The sequence below is a fragment of the Lithobates pipiens genome, unplaced genomic scaffold, assembly GCF_037356315.1.
Source record: "Lithobates pipiens isolate NorthernLeopardFrog02 unplaced genomic scaffold, aLitPip1_a1.2 Scaffold_16, whole genome shotgun sequence".
NCBI lineage: Eukaryota > Metazoa > Chordata > Amphibia > Anura > Ranidae > Lithobates > Lithobates pipiens.
In genome coordinates, this window is record NW_027507748.1 from 292,103,325 (window position 1) to 292,120,705 (window position 17,381).

Here is a 17,381-nt window from a genome sequence, read left to right on the forward strand (position 1 = left end):
ATTGAAGTCTATGGGACTCAAACGTTTGAAATAAAAAGTGCTAATTTTAATGGCTAATATGCAAGATACTGTCCTAAAAAGGGTTTGGGGACCTGACTCCTGCCCCAGGGGACATGGGTCAATGCCTAAAATGTTTTTAAAAATGGCCGTTTTGGCGGGAGCACTGATTTTAATGACGATTAAAGTGAAAAAAAAGTGAAATATTCCTTTAAATATCGTGCCTGGGGGGTGTCTGTAGTATGCCTGTGAAGTGCCACGTGTTTCCCGTGTTTAGAACAGTCCCTGCACAAAATGACATTAAACGGAAATAACATCATTTAAAACTGCTTGCGGTTTTAATGTTATATCTGGTTCCGGCAATATGGATGAAAATCATTGAGAAAAATGGCATGGGTAGCCCCCCCCCCGCCCATTACCAGCCCCTTTGGATCTTGTACAGATATTAAGGGGAACCCTGTACCCATATTACAAAAAGGAAAGATGTGGGGACACCAGGCCCTATATACTCAGAACAGCAGTATACAGGCAGTGCAAACAAGACAGGGACTGTGTAGGTTTGTTGTGTTAAGTAGAATCTGTTTGTAATTTTCAACTGGTACATTTTTAAAGTGTAGCTCCAGTCAAAAAATCTATTTTTAAGCTTTTTGGAAAACATAGGGAAGGGTTATCACCCCTGTATAATTTGTTTTGTCGTCCATCTTTTTTCATCTCACTTGCTGTTGTCTCCTTGCGTTTGCAAGTAGGAGATGTTTGTAAGTTGGATGTTTGAAAGTAGGGGCCTGCTGTGAACGATTATATCAAGAATTGTAATTACATGCCATTGTTGAACAGTGGTAGAAAAATTGACCTTTGGTGGTTGTGGTGCTGGTGCCACAACACTATAAGTCCTCACCGTTACTCTGGGTGGGCACAGGAACGGGGCCCTCCTGTGAACTATTATATCAAGAATTGTAATTACATGCCCCTGTTAAACAGGGGCTGAAAAATTGGGCCTTAGGCACTGGTGCTGGTGCCACGACACTGCAACCTCTCCCATGTACTCTAGTTGTGGTGCAGGAATGAGCCCTGCTGCAAAGCATTGCATCAAAAATTGTAATTAAACGCCCCTGTTAAACAGGGGCTGTAAAATTGGGCTGGTGACATCACCCAGAACCAAAAATGTTCTTCCAACATATCAGCGGAGGAGGAAGAGGATAGACAATCAACATAACAGGACAGTCACTCAGCATCAGCATAGGTAGTCTTGAAGGGATGTGATATTTCAAAAAAAATTATTCGGTTACATCAGCTTCAGGTGCTTGGTAGCTGTGGGTGATCCAAGACTGATTCATCTTGATGAAGGTCAGTCGATCAACTGAGTCGGTGGACAGGCGCACCCTGTGATCGGTAAAAAAGCCACCAGCAGCACTGAAGGTGCGTTCCGAAAGAACGCTGGATGCAGGACAGGCTAGTAGCTCAATTGCATACTGTGCAAGCTCTGGCCAGTGATCCATCTTCAAGACCCAGTAAGCCAGAGGATTTTCGGTGGGAAAGGTGTCCAAGTCTGACCTTGCCCCTAGGTATTCCTGCACCATGTAAATCAGACGCTGGCGATGGTTGCTGGAACCGATCATACCTTGGGGCTGCGGACTAAAAAATTGTCTGAACGCATCGGTCAGACGGCCACCTTCTCCACCGCTCCTTCTGACCGATGCCTCAGCAACACGTTGTCCAGGACCAGGAGTTTGTAACCTCCCAGTCTCTGGGAACGCGTTGCACAGACCTTTCTGCAAGGCCTCCCGGAGATGTCTCATCCTCTGCTCCCTCTGCGATGGCAAGATAAGGTCGGCAACCTTACCCTTGCACCGTGGATCAAGGAGAGTGGCCAGCCAGTAATGGTCCCTCTCCTTGATCCGAAGAATACAAGGATCCTTCCGCAGGCTTTGCAAGATCAGGGAGGCCATGCAGCATAGGGTAGCTGAGGCATTCGGTCCGGAGTCCTCTGGGTCACTAATGACAACATGATCTGCAGCTACCTCCTCCCAGCCACGTACAAGTCCACGGGTTTCTTGGGACTGTAAATCATCCCTACAAGACTGCTGCTGCTGCTGATGCTGAGTGCCAGCATCCACCTCCATGCTGACACAATCATCCTCCTCCTCCTCCTCCTCATCCTCTTCCTGTGTGATGGGTGGCACAGCAGGAACACTGTCCTGATAAAGGGGGCCTTGAGAGGCTAGGAAGCCCTCCTCTTCCTGCCTCTGTTCTGCCTCAAGTGCCCTGTCCATTATTCCATGCAGCGTATGCTCCAAGAGGTGGACAAGAGGTACAGTGTCACTGATGCATGCACTGTCACTGCTCACCATCCTTGTGGCCTCCTAAAACGGTGACAGGACAGTGCATGCATCCCTTATGCCCCACTGGCGTGGTGAGAAAAAACCGAGCTACCCTGACCCTGTCCTGGTGCCATAGTCGCACAGGTACTCATTGATGGCCCTCTGCTGCTTGTGCAGCCACTGCAGCATGGCCAACGTTGAGTTCCACCTGGTGGGCACGTCACATGTAAGTCAGTTCTTGGGCAGGTTCAACTCCTTTTGGAGCTCAGCCAGCCGAGCACAGGCATTAAATGATCGGCGGAAATGCACACAGACTTTCCTGGCCTGCTTCAGGACATCCTGTAAGCCCGGGTACCTGCCCAAGAACGGCTGCACCACCAGGTTAAGGACGTGAGCCACACAGGGCACATGGGTCAGTTGTCCTTGTCGGAGGGCGGAGAGGAGGTTGGTGCCATTGTCGAAAACCACCATTCCTGGCTTAAGCTGGCGTGGCGTCAACCACCTCTCGGCCTGCCCCTGCAGAGCTGACAAAACATCTGCCCCAGTGTGGCTCCTGTCCCCCAAACAAACCAGCACAAGCACGGCATGGCATCGTATTGCCTGCGTACTTGCGTAGCCCCTGGAATGCCTACGGAGCACCGCTGGTTCTGAGGACCGAGCACTGGAAGAGGCCATGGAGGAAGAAGAAGAGGAGGGGGTGGAGGAGAGAGGTGTGTCACAACCAGTAGTAGCATTTTGGAGGCGTGGTGGTGGAACAACCTCCAACACTACTTCACCTTGTCCTGCATCCTTCCCAGCTGCCAGAAGAGTGACCCAATGGGCCGTGAAAGACAGGTAACGTCCCTGTCCATGCCTGCTGGACCATGAGTCAGCGGTAATATGCACCTTACCGCTGACCGCCCTGTCTAGCGAGGCAAGGACATTGCCTTCCACATGCCAGTAGAGAGCCGGAATCGCCTTCCGTGAGAAAAAGTGTCGTTTGGGGACCTGCCACTGAGGGACCGCACATTGTACAAACTCACGGAAGGGGGCAGAGTCTACCAACTGAAAAGGCAGCAGTTGAAGTGCTAGCAATTTGGCCAAGCTAGCATTCAACCGCTGGGCATGTGGATGGCTGGGAGTGAATTTCTTTCAACGGTCCAGCAGCTGGGGCAGGGACATTTGCCTGCTATAATCGGACGTGGGTGTACTGCTAGCAGAGTGCCCGGAAGCACTTGGCTGTGACACACCTAATTCTACACCTTCATTCCTCTCAGAGCAGGTTTCAGAGAGGACTGAAGGTCTAGTGGGGTTGGAGATGCCAGCTGATGAGGAGCAAGGAGAGGTCCGCTTTGTTCTTTGGTGTGGGTCTTTGAGGTATGCTTGCCAACGAGCTGCATGGCAGGTCAACATATGTCTGGTCAAGCATATGGTGCCCAAGCAGCTAATGTTTTGGCCACGCGAGATACGCTTGAGACATATGTTGCAAATAGCAGCGGTGCGATCTGATGCACTCGTCTCAAAAAAGGCCCACACCAAAGAACTTTTAGAATAACGCGCAGAGGCAGCGCCCTGCACAGGCAGAGCTCTGCGGTGTGATTCAGTCAGTGTGCTGCCCCTAAGCTGGCCCCCGGAGGGCATCCTGCCTCGTTGGACATGTGCCTCCTCCTCCTCCCTCCTATGAGGCACCCACGTGGAGTCAGTGCCCTCATCATCCCCTCCCTCTTCATCGCTGGAGCAAACCTGGTAGTATGCTGCAGCTTGTGGAACATGACTGCCAGATTGCTGTCCTTCTTGAGCATCCCCTCTCTCTGCGCTCACGCTACTGCCTTCCTCTAGCTGAGTATCATCATCAGAGCCTACAAAACACTGGGCATCCTCCTGGAGCATGTACCCAACACTGTGCTCAAACAGTTCAGGAGACTCCTCAGGAGGACGTGGTGGGTCAAGGGAAGGAGTCACTGATGATGACATTGAGAGGCGGGAAGACGATGGGTTGGCAGCTTCTTTGCTAGTACCCTGAGCCTGGGTGAGAGAGGATGAGGAGGATGAAGAGGGCTTGGTCATCCACTCTACCAAGTCTTCGGCATGTTGCGGCTTAACATGTCCAGCTGCCGAAAAGAAGGACAAGCGTGTCTCATGGCCATGTGCTGATGATGACGATGCACCGCGTCCACGACCAGCACTGTTGTCTCTAGACACAGAGCCTGCTTGCCCTCTTTTATCGGCTCGTGTCTGTCTGCCTCTCCTTGTTGGCCTTCCAGACATGGTAATGGCCTGAAGAGAGATGGGAAAACCAGCATTCGGGTAGTGTATATTGTGCTGGAGGCACACAACATCCACTAACTCCTACAGATGGCTCAATTAGAGAAGAGCTATGTAGGTGGATATAACGGTGTATACTGCGTTCAGAGCACGCAGACAGCATGCACAATCTCCTATAACTGACTGCAAGTTTTATTTAAAAAGAGCAAGATAGCTAGCTATATAGGTGGATATAACCGTGTATACTGCGGTCAGGGCACGCAGACAGCACGCACAATCTCCTACAACTGACTGCAAGCTCTATTAAAAAAAGAGAAATATAGCTAGCTATATAGGTGGATATCATGGTGTATACTGCGGTCAGGGCACGCAGACAACAACCACTGCAGAAGAGCAAGAACGAAAAATCGTCCGATAATAAACGGTGTATACTGTGTTGAAGGTACACAGAACACCCACTAACTCCTACAGACGCCAATACACTACACAAGGCCGCTGCGCTGGCGGCCTTATATAGTGTGGGGCGTGTACTACACAGCCTGAGCTATGATTGGCCACAGGCATCCTGCCTGTGGCCAATCATGGCTCTCCTTGCTGTCGGCGCTGTGATTGGCCAAGCATGCGGGGTCACAGTGCATGCTTGGCCAATCATGAGCCAGCAATGCACTGCGGTGGCGCAGTGCATTGTGGGCCATGAGCGCCACACGAATTTGGCACGAACAGCCCATAACATTCGGTATTCCCCGAACGGTCGAACAGCCGATGTTCGAGTTGAATGTATGTTCGACTCGAACACGAAGCTCATCCCTAGTGAACAGTGTAGTGGGCAGTATAGTGTAGCGGACAGTATAGTAGTCAGTATAGTGGACAGTGTAGTGGTCAGTGTAATGTAGGACAGTATAGTATAGTGGTCAGTGTAGTGGACAGTGTAGTGCAGTGGACAGTATAGTGGTCAGTGTAGTGTAGTGGTCAGTATAGTACAGTGGTCAGTATAGTATAGTGGTCAGTGTAGTGAACAGTATAGTATAGTGGTCAGTGTAGTGTGTAATGGTCAGTAAAGGAATTAATCAAGTAGGTTAGTGTAGTGGTCAGTATAGGAATCAGGTAGGTCACTGCTATTGTATTTGAAGGGACTCGGGGAGTGCTAAAAGTCCGCAGGTTAGGGGGTGCAAATTACTTGCCTTGACCCGGGTGCTGACAACCCATGCTACTCCACTGCCGCCCAGTAGATGGCTCACTGCGGGTCGATCAACCAGGGACAGTGGGGAGACAGACGACTGACCAGCTGAGATCCGGAAACTGGGTAGGTAGCAGGTGGATAGCAGCACGTAACAGACCGATAAGCAGCTACCATGGTGGGGGCACAAATCAGCTTTAACACGGAAATTCAGGCTCACTTAGCTTATTCGCTCGGGGGGGATGCCTAGGAGCTCACAGCATCACGCTGCTGCTTGGCGCCATGTAGTAACTCCGCCCCTCCGTCATCTGCACTTCTTTCTGATGAGTATGTGCAGCTGGAAATATCCCCTACTTTGAGACATATGAAGGGTGGTACAGAGGATTCACTTGGAGGAACAAATCAAATATCTGCACTGTATCTCCCACCTGCAAGCTTAGTTCTTCATTTTTTTTGCTTGAAAGTTGTAGATGGCCACTCCGAACCTCTCTCTCCTGCTGGAGTAATGTTTTTCTTGGTTAACGTCTGGTTTAAACTTATGTTAAAAGAGAACTATGTCCCAACTTTTTTTGGCCTTAGTTCTCTTTTTGTTCACAAGGTGACATTTAGTATGTTCTCCTGTGACAAAAAAACTCATGTGCATGTGGCGGGCCATTGCCCACTAAATCCTGCCAGTGCAGATCAATGCTGCAGCCGGTACAGATCCTGACAATACTGTCGAGATCCACCCTGCCGCCTGATTGACAACTGCTCTGGCTCACTAGAGCCAGAGCCATCTGTGCCCGCCCCCTCCCTGTCTGTTCTTCCATTCAGCACTAGAGAATCGGAAAGGGGGGGATCCCTGTGGGGGTGGCAAAACTATGCATATGAAGTAAAACATGTATAATATCCACCAAATCTGCACAAACCATTAGCAAATAAATCTAGTTGTATGTATGATTTAATAACGAGGTGCTAAGTCGTTGTGGTTTGACAATATATACTGCTCAATATCTCTGCAACTATACCAGCAAAAACCTGGCAGAAGCAAATGGCGCGTTTGTTTTTAAGATTCAGCAATGTGGGGTGTAAAGTGGGCGGGGTTTCACAAAATATAACGCACAATATCTCCGCAACCAAAGCAGCACAAACGTTGATTTTTGCAGCACAAACCAGCACAAACGCGGCACAAACGAATGGCGCTTTTTTTTCAAATTCTGTAACATGGGGTACAAAGTGGGCGGGGTTTCACAACATATAACACACAATATCTCCGCAACCAAAGCGGCACAAACGTTTATTTTTGCAGCACAAACGCGGCACAAACGAATGGCGTGTTTGTTTTTCAAATTCGGTAACATGGGGTGCAAAATGGGCGGGGTTTCACAACATATAACGCACAATATCTCTGCAACCAAAGCGGCACAAACGTTTATTTTTGCAGCACAAACCAGCACAAACGCGGCACAAACGAATGGCGCGTTTGTTTTTCAAATTCGGTAACATGGGGTGCAAAATGGGCGGGGTTTCACAACATATAACGCACAATATCTCTGCAACCGAAGCGGCACAAACGTTTATTTTTGCAGCACAAACCAGCACAAACGCGGCACAAACGAATGGCGCGTTTGTTTTTCAAATTCGGTAACATGGGGTGCAAAATGGGCGGGGTTTCACAACATATAACGCACAATATCTCTGCAACCAAAGCGGCACAAACGTTTATTTTTGCAGCACAAACCAGCACAAACGCGGCACAAACGAATGGCGCGTTTGTTTTTCAAATTCGGTAACATGGGGTGCAAAATGGGCGGGGTTTCACAACATATAACGCACAATATCTCTGCAACCAAAGCGGCACAAACGTTTATTTTTGCAGCACAAACCAGCACAAACGCGGCACAAACGAATGGCGCGTTTGTTTTTCAAATTCAGCAACGTGGGGTGCAAAGTGGGCGGGGCTTGCATTAAATTGAATGTTTAATATCTCAGAAACCGAACCGGCACAAACGCTAATTTTTGCGGCACAAATCAGCACAAACGCGGCACAAACGAATGGTATATTTTTATTCAGGTTTTACAAACATGGGGTGCCAACTTCACACAGCTAAGCAGAACACCAGTCAAAATATTTTTCCTGGAACTCCTGACGTGTGTGTGTGTGTGTGTGTGTGTGTGTGTGTGTGTGTGTGTGTGTGTGGGGGGGGGGGGTTTAATCCCCATTGGGGAGTGTTCCACCTGTAGGCTCTGGATGTATTGGGTTGAATTGTATTCTCTGCATACAGTAATTAAGCTTCATTATGAGCTTTTAAATGTACTTGGTATGATGTGCAAAAAAGAGAGCTTTCCTTAGCAACTCTATATGGATAAAAAATTATTTTGTGTGTATAACACATACATACTACATACATACACATTTCATATTTACATTAATACAAAAAAAAAAAAACTTAGAAACACTCTTAAAGGTAATAGTTGATGATTTTTGGGTCAAATTAGTTGGTTTTAAGTAAAACCAAAGCATTGCAGATGCAAGGAACGATACATAGAGTAACAAAAATGTGCCCCATTGTGGCATAAAAGTGGTCATGCAAAGCTGAATGTAACGAACAAGCATTTCGGAAGCTGGGAAAACTAGCATAATTCTACTATTGAGAAGGCCAACGGAGGTACCTCAGAAGCAATTAAGTCTGATAGGTGGTCAGGCTGCAAAAATGGCATGTTGAGTAGGAACCAACAATGATGCTAACAAACATGTAGCGACAATGTTCACGGGTAGGGGTGTAACATTTCTGTATCACAAGAGAGTGAGTAATGGACAGCAAAACAAAGGGTTAAGAGAAAAGTGGGTAAAGATAAAGGCAAGGGGTGAGAGGATACAATAATTCCCCAGGGGCAGATGGTCAACATTTTATGCAGCAGGCCAAAAAATAGCAGGTAAGAGGCTTTACCAAGCCAACAGTAATGAGTCAGTTGGTAAGCAATGTTTACTCCATGGATGCCAAATCTTTTCAAATTTTATAAACGTTATCATAACTGATAGCTTCCATTTTGGCATGGGTCAGTGCCTGGTTCACCCTATGTTTGGTTTCAGCTAAAATAATTGATGGGGTTTTCCAGGCTTTAGCCATAGTTTGTTTTTCAGCTGTAATGAACTATATAAAAAGTTTACATTTGGGTACGGGTCAGGCTACCTGGTTTAAGGTTTAGGAGAGGTCTGGCTGAATATCAGTCTTGAATATTTTTGAGCCAAGGTCAAAGATGGCATTCCAAAAGTCACAGGCCACTTGACAATCCCACTAGATGTGTAGGTGCTGCCCGCATCAGTGCCGCTGGGTAATTGAGATAAATTTTGCAATCCTGACGGGGACTAAGTACCATCTGGTTGAGTACCTTATTTGTTTCAAAGTCCAAAATTTGGAGAGGGTGACTTGTTGGCAGACTGGTATTTTAGCCCATTCTGCTATATCCAAAGTGAGACCAAGATCGTGCTCCCATTTGGCAACATAGGAGGGGTAGACCAGAATCAGGTTTTACTACTAATTGGCTGTAGAGAAATAAGTCCTCTAGTGTGGGGATTGTGTATGCAGATGCTTTAGAAGCTCCATCTGTGTAAAAGTCTCTCCTGTCTTGGCATATAGAAACATCAGATACTCCCTGGATCAAATACCCCTGGTGGTGTTTCCTATAAATGTTAGTTTCTAGGTATATTTTGTACATTTAGGAATGCATTCAGCTCTTTGTTTAAAAAAAAAAAAAATCTGAGATGGAATTTTTAAAAAAATCCTTTTTTTGAAGTGATGCATGTCCTTCAGGGCAGTTCCTGGGCCCCCATACTTACTTTTTTTTTTTTTTTTCTGGAAATCTGCATGTTATATTGCCAACGAGAATTCTATCTGAATAGTATAGTAAAAGTTCTAAATAAAGTGTTGTGATCTTTGACAACATGGACACATGATGATAAAGGAGTGGATAACTGAACCCACTTAAATCTGTGTATATCTATGTCCAAACAAAATACAAGAGTCTATAAAGTGTCCCAAAAAATACATTAGTAAACCTATGTGTATCAAAAAAAGACTTCAAGTAAACTTAGTTCACTCCTGCAAGTGTAATGTTTTAGATCATAAGCTGTGGAGGATACATTACATTAAGAATTTGCCACTTACACTTGTGGGAGTGAGACAAATTTCACTGAACTTTTTTTATTTTTTGATACATAGGTTTACGAATGTATTTTTATGGACTCTTCTATCTTGTTTTTGTGTAGACATAGATATACACAGATTTAAGTGGGTTCAGTTACCCACTCCTTTATCATGTGTAGGTGTTGTCATACATCACAACACTTTTCTAAAAAAAAAAAAAAAAAAACTTTTAATATAGTATTCAGATATGTCACTATCACATTAGGAAATATTGGCGAGGGATTAATTAATATCACCTTAGTGTGTGGTCTAAATCCATTCCCTAATATTGCTAATGAGCACTGTACTGCTTTTTTCCCCCCCCCCCTTTTTTAGACTTGTGAATAGCTTTGTAGCTGGGATGCTCTTTGATGTTACGTTTACCTTCAGCCGCTTACCACTGAGGATTTATCACAGAGCCGTTGACCTGGCAGAACAGAAAATGTTGAAAGATGCCCTATTCCCCACATATTCAAACCAGAAATGCATTGTGAACACAGATAATCTAAGGTAAAGCTTGGGAAACACATGACTGAAAAGTTTTTATTTTTTATTTTTATTTTTTAATCCTGCAATCCTTTTAACAATACATCAGGCACATATCTTTGCAGTCTATGGTAATTTTAACTCTTTAAAATATTGCTGTCCTCAATTTTCAATGTCTGAAGTAAAGGGCCTTTCCCAGGGGCGTACAAAGAGCATTTGGCACCCGGGGTGGATCCTATATCTGGCACCCCCCACCTTAAAATGTAAAAACGCCCCACTGTGCCCCCTGCATACCTCTGCATCCTTCAATATCTTTTTGTCACTACTGTGTACCCCTCTCCACAACTGCACCTCTGGACCCCTTTAAATTACACATCACCCTGCACCTCTGGACCCCTTTACATTACACAGGACCTTGCACCTCTGGACCCCTTTACATTACACAGGACCTTGCACCTCTGGACCCCTTTACATTACACAGGACCTTGCACCTCTGGATCCCTTTACATTACACAGGACCCTGCACCTCTGGACCTCTTTACATTACACAGGACCCTGCACCTCTGGACCCCTTTACATTACACAGGACCCTGCACCTCTGGACCCCTTTACATTACACAGGACCCTGCACCTCTGGACCCCTTTACATTACACAGGACCCTGCACCTCTGGACCCCTTTACATTACACAGGACCCTGCACCTCTGGACCCCTTTACATTACACAGCACCCTGCACCTCTGCATCCCTTTACATCTCACAGCTCTGGACCCCCTGCATGTTACAGACCCCCTACAGTGCAGACTTCCCTACCCTACAGGCCCCCCATCTACAGTGTAGAACCCCCTACAGTACAGGACCCTCCCCCCCTACAGCGCAGGACCCCCCCTACGGTAAAGAACCCCCCTACAGTGCCAAATCTTCCCCTACTGTACAGGATCCACCCTACAGTGCAGACCCCCCCACAGTGCACAGACCCCCTAACAATACAGCCCCCCCCACAGGCCCATAATGTACCTGAACACACACGAAGAGCCCAAGGCAGTGACATTATAGGGGGGAGGTGCGAACAGCACCCGAGTGGAGTGACACCTGCCGACTCAGTGATCCGAGACCCGGCGTCTTGTCATATAACGTCCTCCATCTGATAGTGTCCGCTGTGTACTGGGCATGCGCAGTACACAGCAACACAGATTCCAAAAATTGCAGAGGATGAACGGCGCCTGCGCCGTGAGTCCAGGTTCTATCCCCACTATCCAAGTGGACATAGAGTTAGGAATAAAAAAAGAGCCGAGCGCAGTGAGGCCGAGGCCGAAGCGTGGTGAGCAAAGCTCGCCCACGAGGGGCCCTCTAATATTCACAACCCTATGTCCGCTTGGATGGTGGGGCTACCACCTCCACTCGCGGCGCAGGCGCCGTTCAGCTTCGGAGATTTTCCGAAGCTTCGTCTGCTCCGTACTACGCATGCGCAGTATGGCCGGACACTATACGGCAGAACACCGGCGCAATAATCCCCTTCTCTCTGTGGTCGCGTGACTCGCGTCGCGCCGTTCTGATCAGTCTCAGCAGCGGCTGTCGCTCACAGCCGAGCAGAGTGAAGCCGCCTCCCCCTCCTCCTTTACGTCTACACAGTGCTGTGCATGCAGGAGGAGGGGGAGGCGGCTTCACTGTAACAGCCGCTGCCGAGACTGATCAGAATGGCGCGACTTGACCACAGAGAAAAGGATTGATGCGCCGGGTCCCAGATCACTAGCCGACAGGTGTCACTCCACTCGGGTGCTGCTCGCACCTCCCCCCTGCAATGCCGCCCACTGCCAGTGCCTCGGGCTCTCTCTGTGTGGGCTGCGAACCCACGGCGCTGTCTCTTCAGTTGCGGAGGGGGAGGGCGCTGGCCTGACACCCCCCCCAATGTGCGGCACCCGGGGCGGACCGCACCGCCCCCCACTTAGTCCTCCACTGGCCTTTCCAGAAAATTCCCTGAGGCAGGAAAAAAAAACACCCGACGCCCCTAGAAGCTGCTACAAAAAGTCCGGTGTGCATGTGAGGCCTTATGCAGAAGCAGAGAGATGCATGCAGTTTCTCATGTACAACTTTCTCTTGAACATGTCAAAGTAATGACATCACCAAAACTCACTCCAGATCTCTTAAGACTAGCAGTCACAGGCACCAATGCCTCTACAAGGCAGATAAGCTAGTTGTAAGCAAAGGAGGCATGCTTCCATGCCAGGCAGTACACTGTGCTTTTTAAGAAGGAATTCAAGACTATAAGAAGGTTTTCAGAGACAAGTTTGGTTGTGATAAATCAATGTTTTCATGTATAAACATGTAGCGCACACCCTAGTTTTGTTTTTTTGGAATATTGAATTTGAATAGGGTGAATGGAGTAAGGAACAGCCCAAACTGGTGAAATTAACTATTTGAGGACTCTTCTCTATCTTGCCTGTGCAAAAGTCCCAGTGACAGGGACAGACTTTTTCCCAGAAGTCCAAAAACTGCACACAGTCACTAACTTCCAATACCAGGATCATCTGCTCACATGCCGCGGGATCATCGGTTGCCTCCTTCCTAGTACTGATGTAGCAGGTGGAATATCGGTAAATGACTTTGGACACAGGTCTCGTTTTTTAAGGGCGTTTCATTCCACTCTGGCCAGAGCAGTGGAGACCTGACAGACTCTCCTCTGGTAAAAGTTCAAGTGTGTGTAAATTACAGCATGGACAGTGCATATATCTTTTCAGTATACATTGCGTCACAGGTGACTATTTCTGTTATACAAACATTTAACCTTTTAACAGTCAATCTTTGAACTTTTTGTATAAAAGACAAATTCAGCAAAGCTAATTCTCTTGTACTCTTGCAAAGGTTGCAGGTATGCTCTTGCAGTCTCCTTATCCATCTTGTTAATCAGCTAACATATACTATAACTATAACTCGGGAAGCAAAGTGTAGCAGGTGTCTGTGATGGGAGTTTTTGAGTGAATTCAGTGTCTGACCACTGCTTGTCACAAATATTTTCAACATCAGAAAAGATTCTTAGCTGAAACAGTGTTACTACATACATAACTATGGCCACATAAACCAACCCTCATTGCCACTTCAATACCCTCCAGTGAGCTTCTCCAGACCCAAACAGACTTCATGATTAGGCTTTGAGTATTCCACCGCCATGGGCAAAACCCCTGCCAGGGGTCACCTCCAGCAGGAACTGGACCCAGGAACTCTCCCTCAAACTTCCAGACTATGGGTATTTTCAGCCACCTACTGGGCAGCCCCCCCAGGGGTTGGCTGGATTCTAAGTAAATCGTGTTGCTCTGTTCTTCCTCCCCACTATGATTCTAGAATACAGGGGTAAGTAATCAGAGCAGCAGCCTGTCAGTCACTGGGCAGGCCAGAACAATCAAACCCTGCTCCACTTATTATAGGGGAGCTAGACTAAATTTACTTAATTTGCACTAATCTGGAAGGGTGCTACAAATGTAAGTGTTTGACATGAGTTATAAAATGTGCTGAAATTTCTGGAGCCCTGTCAACCAAAGTTAAAACAGGTTTGCCTTTTTTTTTTTTTTTTTTATTGCACTTAGAGATGGCCTTAGGTGGCAACTAATGATTCTAATAGCAGGCCTTGTACGTTACTTCAGTTATGCCTGAATGCAGGGCTTGCTAATGTGTGTTCGATAATCATTCATCCCCTGATTTCAGTATAAGCATTGTATGGCTTTTCTGTGACTATACCTGTGCCTGCTTATCTGCTTTTTCTTGTCTAGTCTGTACGACCGGAATCTTGAATCTAATCCAGAGCAATACATGGCTGTTAAGCAGATTGTAAGTGGCATATCCAGACCAGCACCTTATCTCCTATTTGGACCACCAGGCACTGGAAAAACTGTAACTGTGGTGGAAGCTATCAAACAGGTAGTGAGAAAAATACCTTTCCTATTTATGTTGGTAAAATAAAAAAAGCTGAACTTTTATTGGTTCTTGTTAATCCATTTTACCCATGCCTCCCTTAGGTAACTATTACTTCATGCAAGATCATTTAGAATTGTAGCATATCGGGCTTTAGATGTGATGGCTACATTAGTGTTTTTTTTGTTTTGTTTTTCGGGCACTTTTAGCAAGTACAGAGAATGTGGTGTTCTTGCCACAAGTGCAGTATTTGTCACTTCCTGTAAGCTGAAATAAATGTATAAACATCCCTATCTTGTGTAAACTACTATTGCCATCAATCCAACATGGGATGCACATGATCAAAGGAAGATGATTGAAGTTCAGCTGATATGACACTCTTTGCTTTCGCTATAGATCGAATCGAGTGTGGACATGAAGTGGGTTATTTACTAAAACTGGAGAGTGCAAAATCTGGTGCAGCCCTGCATAGAAACCAATCATATTCAAAGTTTTTATGCCAAAGCTTAAAGCTAAACTCCATCTTTTTTCAGACTTTACATAGTTTGGGCCCAAACAAACTGTTCCTTGTGAACATGTGAGGTCGCTGGATGTGCAGTATAAACTCAATGTAGCTGTGGCTACATACAGCATAATGCATTGAGTTCTGGGTTCGAGCAGAGACTTCAAGAACAGAGTCTTCCACAGCGGCACTCAGCCATTCATGGGAAGTGGTATGTTCTGTCAAATACAAAGCTTCCTCTAGCAGAGTCGGAGGTTGTGACATCAACCCGCCTCTGACACTGCTTTATGTAAATGGCCCCACTGTGATACACTATGTTCTGGGTATGAGACTGGAAGTTTCGGCTCGAGCCTGGAACACTAAGGTATGCTGTATGTACAGTGGTGTGAAAAAGTGTTTGCACCCTTCCTCATTTCCTGTTCCTTTGCATGTTTGTCACACTTAAGTGTTTCGGAACATCAAACCAATTTAAACAATAGTCAAGGACAACACAAGTAAACACAAAATGCAATTTGTAAATGAAGGTGTTTATTATTAAAGGTGAAAAAAAATCCAAACCATCATGGCCCTGTGTGAAAAAGTGATTGCCCCCTAAACCTAATAACTGGTTGGGCCACCCTTAGCAGCAACAACTGCAACCAAGCGTTTGCGATAACGTGCAATGAGGCTTTTACAGCGTCCTGGAGGAATTTTGGCCCACTCATCTTTGCAGAATTGTCCTAATTCAGTTACATTAGAGGGTTTTCGAGCATGAACGGCCTTTTTAAGGTCATACCACAACATCTCAATAGGATTCAGGTCAGGACTTTGGCTAGGCCACTCCAAAGTCTTCATTTTGTTTTTCTTCAGCCATTCGGTGGTGGACTTGCTGGTGTGTTTAGGATCATTGTCCTGCTGCAGAACCCAAGTTCGTTTCAGCTTGAGTACACGAACAGATGGTCGGACATTCTCCTTCAGGATCTCTTGGTAGACAGCAGAATTCATAGTTCCTTTTATCACGGCAGGTCTTCCAGGTCCTGAAGCAGCAAAACAGCCCCAGACCATCACACTACCACCACCATATTTTACTGTTGGTATAATGTTCTTTTTATGAAATGCAGTGTTCCTTCTACGCCAGATATACTTGGACACACACCTTCCAAAGAGTTCCACTTTTGTCTCATCGGTCCACAGAATGTTGTCCCAAAAGTCTTGGGGATCATCAAGATGTGTTGTGGAGAAATTGAGACGAGCTTTGATGTGCTTTTTGCTCAGCAGTGGTTTTCTCTTTGGAACTCTGCCATGCAGGCCATTTTTGCCCAGTCTTTTCCTGATGGTGGAGGCATGAACGCTGACCTTAACTGAGGCAAGTGAGGCCTGCAGTTCCTTGGACGTTGTGGGGTCTTTTGTGACCTCTTGGATGAGTCGTCGCTGCGCTCTTGGGGTAATTTTGGGCGGCCGGCCACTCCTGGGAAGGTTCACCACTGTTCCATGTCTTCGCCATTTGTGGATAATGGCTCTCACTGTGGTTCGCTGGATTCCCAAAGCTTTGGAAATGGCTTTATAACCCTTTCCAGACTGATAGATCTCAATTACTTTTTCTCAATTGTTCCTGAATTTCTTTGGGTCTCGGCATGATGTGTAGCTTTTAAGGATCCTCTGGTGGACCTTACTATGTCAAGCAGCTCCTATTTAAGTGATGCCTTGATTGGGAACAGGTGTGGCAATAATCAGGCCTGGGTGTGGCTAGAGAAATTGAACTCAGGTGTGGACAACCACAGTTATAGTATGTTTTAACAAGGGGGGCAATCACTTTTTCACACAGGGCCATGATGGTTTGGATTTTTTTTCACCTTTTAATAATAAACACCTTCATTTACAAATTGCATTTTGTGTTTACTTGTGTTGTCCTTGACTATTGTTTAAATTGGTTTGATGTTCCGAAACACTTAAGTGTGACAAACATGCAAAGGAACAGGAAATGAGGAAGGGGGCAAACACTTTTTCACACCACTGTAGCTGCATACAGTTTATACCGCACATCCAGTGGCCTCACATGTTAGTTGGGGACAGACTGTAGTTCATTTGGGCCAAGCTGGCCCAAACTAACTATGTAAAGTTTAACACAAGATGGAGTTCAACTTTACTTGAACAACCTGAAGTTTAGACACTGGTTCCATGTACTGGAGTGACCGATTTTAGTAAATCTTCCCCACAGGGTCAGGAAGAGTGTTTGTTTGTTTATTTTTTTATTTTTATTTTTTTTAAAGTGAACCTAAATTACCAGGTTAAAAGCATAAAAAAAATAAAAAAAAACTACTACAGCCACCATCTACAGACAAATAAACTGCAATATGTTGGCTTGTTGGTGTTTGGTTTTAGATGGGATTTGTGGATTATTATTATTATAATAATAATAATTATTATTAATTTATTATTTTATTTTTTCTTTGGATAGAGTGTAGGGGGATTAGAACACCTGTCTTGTTTTATTTACTGCTCATCAGGGCTCAGTTAAACAGATTTGCAGAATACTCCAACAGCAGCACAAACAGAAACTACACTTAAATAGGGAAAGCCTAGAAACCCTGCCAGCTGTATTTATTGT

At 46.0% G+C, this 17,381-nt stretch overlaps 1 protein-coding gene across 2 annotated transcripts in view; it reads left to right on the top strand.

Annotated features, from left to right (window-relative positions):
• The window catches only part of LOC143982645 (putative helicase MOV-10), a 153,556-nt gene that overhangs the window by 74,935 nt on the left and 61,240 nt on the right, over nucleotides 1-17,381 (top strand). For both annotated transcript variants that reach the window (XM_077481543.1, XM_077481544.1), the window contains exons 9-10: nucleotides 10,239-10,412; nucleotides 14,151-14,298. In XM_077481543.1, the coding sequence (XP_077337669.1) occupies nucleotides 10,239-10,412; nucleotides 14,151-14,298 (322 nt within the window). The remainder of the gene's footprint in view (nucleotides 1-10,238; nucleotides 10,413-14,150; nucleotides 14,299-17,381) is intronic.